This window comes from Apium graveolens, chromosome 6, assembly GCF_009905375.1.
Source record: "Apium graveolens cultivar Ventura chromosome 6, ASM990537v1, whole genome shotgun sequence".
Lineage (NCBI taxonomy): Eukaryota > Viridiplantae > Streptophyta > Magnoliopsida > Apiales > Apiaceae > Apium > Apium graveolens.
Genome location: NC_133652.1, coordinates 107125385 through 107134021, shown reverse-complemented (window position 1 = coordinate 107134021; position 8637 = coordinate 107125385). Strand labels below are relative to the sequence as shown.

Here is an 8637-nt window from a genome sequence, read left to right as displayed (position 1 = left end):
GTATAATTAAACATCAGTTTGAACTGATATCTATATTACATTTAGACATCGATATTCATGAAGAGTACTGATGTTTAACTGATATTTACATATCAGTTTCTTTTGTAAAATTGATGTTTTTGTAGATTTATACTATTTCAGCTATATGTTCAAGTACCTCTAATATTATTAATATAGCGATATAAGACTAAAACTCATATTGGTTATAATAAAAAAGGATCCATAAATATAAAAAAATATTAAAAATATAATGTCTAATATGATCTTAGACATCCACCAGAAAACGATGTCTAAGGTGGTAATTTTTAATATCACCCACAAAGATATCGGTCGAAAAAGTGTTCAGACACCGATGTCTATTAGCCAATTTCCAGTAGTGTATTTCAATAAACTTTGTTTCTAGATTAAAAAATTTATAAGCTTTTTCTCCATAAGGATATCCAAGAAATGTACGGTGAGAAGCTCTAGTAGATAATTTTGGTCTATTAGAGGAGTTGGTAGATATGTAACTAAGATATCCAAATGCTCTAAGATGGTGATATGTTGGTTTATGACCAAACAGTATCTCATAAGGAGAAACCCCACAAAGCATTTTTGTGAGAAATCTATTGATTAAGTATGTGGAGGTGAGAATACAATCTCCCCAACATTAAATAGGTATAATAGACTGAAAGAGTAAAGCCTTAGACGTCTCAAGTAAATGTGTGTGCTTTCTTTCCATAACACCATTCTGTTGTGGAGTATAAGCACATGAAATCCAGTGAATTATGCCTTCAGAAAGGAAGAAAGTAGTAGCTGCATTACTAAGACCTAATTCTCAAGCATTGTCAGTTCTGATATATTTAACAGTGGTGGAAAATTGTGTTTCTACCATGGCTATGAAATATTTCAAGAAGTCAAAAGCATTATCTATACAACACAACATACAACTCAGCAAACAAGTCCATGTAGTTATGCGAAAATCATCTACAATAGTTAGTAAATATCTGTATTTATTATATATTTTGAATAGGGTAAGGATGTTGGGTTTCGAGCACATAAACACAACGAAAACAGTAATTAAAACGTGAAAAACCAGAATTTTCGAAATCCACCCCAGGATCCATGTAAAAAATAGATATTTAATTCGTAGATCAGATTGTTTCCCTTAAGAAGCTTTACAAATTAGTTGACTAATGGAGATCCAAAGCTTGTTTAATCACCACACATCCCGCTCTCGCGATCGACGCTCTATCGGTATCCACACATCCACACGAATGCTTGAACTCAAGGATTGAATGTGTACTAGCACAAACTCGTTTCTTCTTTTTTTCTCCATCTTCTTCCTTGGTGGCTAGGGTTTTAGTAAAACTCTTTTTTCACACCAAAAATTAGCCACCCAAGAGATATTATATAGAGAGTAGAAAACGAATTATAATTCTTAACTAATTAGGAGTTATTATTAATTTGAAATTCCTATTTGCATTATAATTAAGTCTCACTTAAATATTAAACAAATAAATTTCATAATTAATAGTAGTAAATTCGAATATCAATATTTATCTAATTAATTAAGTCATACTTAATTAATATTATAAATAATTTGAATTACTTTAATATAATTTAAATCCAATTTAAATTAAATAATTCTTCAAGTATTCTTAATGTGTGACCCTATAGGTTATTATTAGGTTGGCAACGAATTTTAAATCTAATTTAAAATCATAAACAATGAGCGACATCTAGTAATATATCATTGCTACCCAAGTAATAATAATTGAATCGGTGATCGATTAAACCTTTTGTCAATAATGTACAATGTAATATAATCCCTTTAACCAAATATTATAGATTAAACTAGAGGCATGTAATGTGTCATCCTCATCATAGTTTAATCCAAGTTTCCTTGATCAATGAGTAGACTATCATATCAAATCAACATTTGAGCGTGGCCACACATTTCATAGTCTAGCTCACACAAGAGGCCAATAATATCACTCCTAAAATAGGAGGGTTAAATCCCATCTAGATCATTCATATTTCTCATACGATTCATAATATACCCAATGTCCACTTTTATCATTATCCGGTCAAGGATAACTTTTAATGGAATCAATGTATATTAATTATCGTATAGAAATATAATGACTTCAGGTCTAAGGACCATTACATCATTATCACTGTGAGAATTACTTATGACACAACAAATATGTAGAATCTCACATTAGGTCTTTCCATCACCATGTTCATATACATCTGCCTGTGTTTTTTACTTTAGTATCACTATACCTATGATCAATGAGATGTGATCATCAATCAACAAACACACCAGTCTTAATGCATTATTATTGTCCCTTAATAATAATACTCGACTAGGGACCTTTAGGAAAATTGATACTATTCTCATAATCTCATTTCTACGTCACGTACTTAGAGATATAGAATTACATATCATATTCTAAGGACATTTATTAATCTAACATTTATATCGCAGTAAATTAAGAATTAATAAATTATAAAGAGAATAATCGATAGAACATAAATATTAATAATCATAATGTCTTAAACTAAATCATCATAATGTTGTCTCTAGGGCACAAACACTAACAAAGGAAACATATGTCAACATGAATAAGATGAAAATATTTATTTGTATGAATAGAGCTATGAGTAATGGAAGTTTGTGATTTCTTCCTTTAGCACAAATCTCATAAGAAAGAATATAACTGTCATCTCACTTATTACAAAAGGAAAGCTCTTTTAATTTATAGAGAGAAAAATGAGCTAGTCTTGAGTGCCATGTAGGAACAGAAATATTACAAGAAAATTGAGCACTATTACAATCAATAAAGAATCATGAATAAAGAGATAAAGGCCTCTATGAAGTTTACCAGGGATTGGTGACATCTTCAAAGAAGAGGCCTGCATAGAGCAATGTTCAAATGGAAAACCAGTGAAGCATTTTAACTGCTCAATAAGTTTATGAATAGACAAGAGATTGAATTAAAGTTTAGAACATAGAGTATATTGTGAAGAACAATGTTATTATTTAATGGAATAGTACCACTATGTGTTATTGTAATAACATCCTCATTGGGTAAAGATATTGTAACATGATTCGGAAGTGAGTGTAAAAAAAGTGAATAAAGATTTATGTGCGCATATATGATCACTAGCGTCACTATTAATTCTCCCGGTAATAGAAGTAGGTGTTGAAAAACAAGTAGTGTGTATAGTATTACCAGCAAAATTAGCAAATGATAGTGTAGATGAATATGAGACTTGTGCTTATTTACGCAAGGTAACCAGCTGATTGCATAATTCTAGAGATAAACCAGTGAAAGGAGTCTGAGCATTAAAGGTCAATATATTAGTGCCTTAGTTGTGTAAAGATCCAACAGTCGAGGGAGTATAATTTCTAGAATTTTCAGAACCTGTAGAATCAACCTGTGGTGTATTATGAGTTGTAGAGTTAAAAGAGACAGAGTTGGAAAACCTCTTGGCTTTGGTAAATTTGAAATCAGCAGGAAATCCATGGATTTTTATAGCACTTATCAATTGTGCCCAAGTTTCTTACAATAATTACAGCGAAGAGTTGCCTTATATATTAGAATTACAACCATATTTTGTGGCAAAAAAACCAGTAGACCGGGATTGAGAAATCTATTGGAATCTTGAGTTGGCTACCAAATAAGCAGAATCATATATGAAATGAGCTCCCGAATGAATTTATCTCTAAGATTCTTCTTGAAGAAGAATATTATAAACTTAACTAATAGTAGGAAGGGGAGACTTCATAAAAATTGACCCTTTCATTGTTGGATTAGAGTCATTGAGTCTGATAAGAAGTTGAATTACATTCTGATCCTGTTAAAACTTGACCAATTTTTATGATGCACCACACTTGCAACCACAAAACACAAGGGAACTAGACATAAATAGTCAATATGATCCCAGAGTATCTAAGTCTTGTAAAATATTCGGCAATGTTACATTCCCTGAGACAACTCAATTAGTTCCTTGTACAATCCAAACATTTGTGTGCCATTAGATACACCATACCTTTTTTACTGTTCTAACCAAATTTGGTGAGTAGAAGTAGCATATATCACACTACGACCAATAGTTTTAGAGAGAGAACCAAACAACCAAGAAATAATTATGTCATTAGACCTTGATAAGATCTTAAAAGATGCATAGTACATGCTTGGCATAGAAAGAGAACCGTCAACAAAACCTAGCTTGTTTCTTACTGATAATGCAATAGTGACAGACCGCTTCCAATTATCAAAATCAGTGCCATCAAAAGGTTCACTGACTAGTTTCATACAAAGATTATCAGAGTTTTATATATACAAAGGTTCATCTTGTTGTTGTGAGAAATTATCATTTTATGTTTCATTATATGTTTCATCAGTATTATCATTTTGATTGAATATAGACATATGAAGTATCAAGAGATAAGAGTAAAATAGATGAGTGCACTCAAAGTGTTAAAATTCTCAAAAAACAACTGAATTAGAGAGATGAAGATTAACAATTAATGTTGGACAAACTTAGTATATTAGACTAAGTTGTGAATCATTTTGAGACTCTATATGAGTGAGACACATTATGTGTTAGTGGTGTGTATTTATTGGAACGTATTCTCCTCTTCGAGGGAATTCCAACGCATATTTACACGCTCAAAATGAGTAAAAGGTGAATGAGAACTGATGTTCCAAAGTTTTATCTTTTAATATGAAAAGTGGTTTTGTACCACATCGAGAGTAGCACAAACCTATTACTTAGTTTTTCTTATAAATACCATGTACCACATCAAAAAGAAAAACAAGTCCTTTCAAGCCTCTCTTTATAAATAGAGTCTTAGGGCACCAGTTTTATTAAGTCGAGGAAATAAGAGTCATCTCTTTCATTCTCGGTCTCTTTAGTCTTAAATTTTTCCAATATTCCGGTGATAGTTCTCGGGCTCAGTTCAAGTTCGCTGAGAGTATATTCGATCTATCAATTATACTAGTATCTCGTTTTATCCTGGGAAGCAGGTTGCTAAACACGGATGGTGCGGGCCGAAATTGTGTTAAGGAGACAATTTTCTGGACTCGAGATTAAATCCAATCTCTGTTTATTTTCTCAAACCCTTCTCCTAATTTAATTGTTAATTCTCATATGCTTATGTGATTTAGGAATTAACAATGTTCTTGTGATGTAGTTATATATTCAATATATATATATATATATAATAATGTCTTTATCGTACAAGATTGATAACAATTAAATCTAAGATAGATTAATATTAGACTACTATAAAGATTAACGATGCAATTTGAGATATGATTATCGCAAGACAGACACGAATATTTGATTGTGAGTATCTGTGTGTAAATCTAATCGAAAATATAAAATATTGTTTGTGAATGAGAATATCAATTTTTTTGTGAAAATTTAAAACGAAAAAAGATACTAGATGAGATAATCAAGGAACAAGATCAAAACAAAAAAAGATGATTGAAAACAAATCTGAAAGATGAAGTTTAGGTCAAAACATATATGAAGATTCAATTGCCGATGATCTTCATGATAATCGTATGATTGATAATGCAAACGCCATTGAAGAAAATTTGAAGAACATATCAATACTACTCTGATACTATGCTATTATTGCAGATACGAAGAACACTAATGGATAAGAAGAACTAAAATTGTATTCACACTATAGTTTGTTATAAGTTACAAAAATGAGAGTCTGTAGTCTAAACTATATAAATACAGAATGGCAGGAAAGTTTGTTAAACCAATCTAACTAAGTATTTGACAAAATTACCAAGTTACTAGTTGACTTTTTCTATATTATATACAATTGGTATTTACAATATCAAGTAATCCCAACAGCATGCTGCATGAATGTTAATTTCAGAAAGCTTCGTGATGTGTAAAAATATAAGAACTGCAAGTGCACAGTGTTTAGTTGTAGCAATTACAGGTTGATCCACAGAGACTACGAATTCTCAAAACTCTAACAATAATATATCAAAATCACTTTGTCAATTGAACAATTAAGCACCAAGAAAAATCATGAGAATCAAATAAATAGGAACCAGAAGATATCAAAGCAATTATATTAACTTCATCTTCATCCTAGGGAACAAATTTAGCTGCACATGATAAAAATATGAGCAAAAACAAATAACTAACAAAATTCTATCTCTAGATTGGTGTTCTAGGTGTTGGGTGTTGAGTGTCTTGGGTGTGTAAAATACAAGAGTGGAGACTAATATATATCGGGAAAATATGAGGGTTTAGGTCTTGGAATAACAAATCCTATTTATGATATGTTTCCTTCTTCTTCTCCAATAAGTATTCGAATTTCTTTAGCTTCAAGTATTCTTCACCTCCTTGCTTTTTTTCACATTTTCCTGCTCAAATTTTGATTTTATTTATTTTCTTACAAAACAAAGTAAAACAATTTAGTTATTAATAAAATTATGAAAACGAACATAAAATAGGTATTAATAATATACAATAATATGAACCTACTACTCTATCACTTCACCTATAAATACCGAGGAACTAACATTACATAGATGTCTGAACTTATACTTTAATAAGATAGCCAATGGATGTATGTAGGGTTGTTAACGAACAGAGCTGTTCGCGAACAAGTTCGAGTTCGGCTCGTTAAGAGCTTGTTCAGCTCGGCTCGTTAAGAGCTTGTTCAGCTCAGCTCGTTAACAAACTCGAGCTCGAACAAACAAATGTGTTCGTTAAGAAAAACGTGCTCGAGCCGAGTTTCGGGTTGTTCGTCTTGAGCTCGGCTCGAGCTCTCTCGTTAAATCTTGAAAAAATTATAACATATCCTGAATATTTTTAGTCATGAATTGGTGTTTGAATTTTTAAAAAAAATATTTTTCATCGATACAAGCGTATGAATGTCAAGATATATATATTATAGTGATATAACCAAAATTTCAAAAAAAAACTAATTTTTTTCGCTAAGTTATTTTCAAAGTCAAATTTCGGTTGACATGATTTTTTTCTGACTCGACTCGACTCGACTCGGCTCGTTTATGATCGTGAACAAACTCGTGTTTGGCTCGTTAGTTAACGACTTCGAGCTCCAACACAATTTTTGTTCGATAAGAAAGCTCGGTTCGGCTCGGTTCGGCTCAAAAAAATAAAACTCGGCTCTGTTCGATCAAAACTCGGATCGGCTCGGTTCGTGAATAGCCCTAGACGTATGTAATTGCACATAGTACGTATATATATATATATATATATATATATATATATATATATATGCCAAGCTATAAAAGTGATAAAAACATGTGTAATTAGTATTTGATTTTTCTTAATAACAAAAATATATCTACCAATTCCGCATGCATCAACTGAAGCTGATAGCCATGGCCAATAATTTTCAATTTCTATCAGCTACTATTATTAACATGGAGTCACGTTCAATTTTCATTTCAACTGATTTGATAGAGGACAATATGTCCGACTATGGCTCCTGTATTGTTAGCAGTCTTGTACCTATTCATGAGATTATAGTGTCGCGTGAGGTATATACTTTCTTCTGAAATCGGAAAGCTGACTAGCTAATTATACCGTAAGTAGAGAATTTCTATCAGAATGTACTCGAAGCTCAGGTAGAATAATATGATTAACATATGTTCAATTAACAGTTACAACAATCCTACATATCATACTATACACACCTAGCACACATTACAGCATTTTTTTTTTATTCATTCAACGGAATTTTCGTACAAAGATATAAGGCAAAAAAAAAAAAATCACCCAAATAAATGTGAATACAACAAATCCCACACTTCTACAGCAATATAAGATTTAAACTTAATTTAATTAAGATCGTATATAGCTAGAGAAACACGATTAGGTGCATTCAAAGCCATTGGGTAGTGTCTTCCCACAGTTGTTAAGGACAAGGCTTAGTGCAATAGGAAGATTGAGGTTGGTGAGGCCTAAAATGTTGGCTTTAATGGCAGTGCAAAGGCAAAGTGCGGCCTCAAGATTGACAAGACCGTCAAGGAGAGCACAACATGGCAGCGTTGGAGGAGCTCCGATGACAACATTCTTCACCAAGTTAAGTACATCAGCGCATACTCCTAATTTGAGGGCATTTATTGTGCATTTTCCAGCAGGAGCCACGGGAGTAACAGGAGGTGGCTTGGTTCCGGGGCAAGTGTTACATGAACTGGCCAAAGAAAAAAACAGAATGTTGAGTGTGAAGAACAGAGCGAGGGAAACATTTTTAGTGGATGCCATTTCGGGAACTCGATTTATGAGAAATGAAGGGTTCTGCTAAAATTTCTTTGTTGGTGCTCAAGTATGAAGCTAGGGCAAGATATTTATAGCGTGTAAAATGATATGTTTTGTGGTTGCTCAACCCAAAAAACAAGATCTCCACTCATTCATATCTGTGTTGGGAAATTCATGAGCTGTCAAGCACATTAAAATCATTCGGACGTATGTAATCAAGTGGGATCAAATTATACAACGCCATGTTCCGTGTTGCAGAATGAATCCATGGCTTTCTTATAGGGTGTAATGGATTGGTGTAGAGTCGAGTTCGCCATTATTAGATTCTAGTTCGATCTTCTTCCTTTTTCTAGTCTAATTGAGTCAAATAGCTTAAAA

The 8637-nt window shown here is 32.2% G+C and overlaps 1 protein-coding gene across 1 annotated transcript; it reads right to left on the bottom strand.

The window, feature by feature from the left end:
* Nucleotides 1–7626: 7626 nt before the first annotated feature.
* LOC141667753 (14 kDa proline-rich protein DC2.15-like) lies at nucleotides 7627–8358 on the bottom strand. The gene has a single exon (XM_074474365.1). The coding sequence runs from the start codon at nucleotides 8263–8265 to the stop codon at nucleotides 7873–7875; it is 393 nt and encodes a 130-aa protein (XP_074330466.1). The 5' UTR covers nucleotides 8266–8358; the 3' UTR covers nucleotides 7627–7872.
* Between the last annotated feature and the right edge of the window lie 279 nt (nucleotides 8359–8637).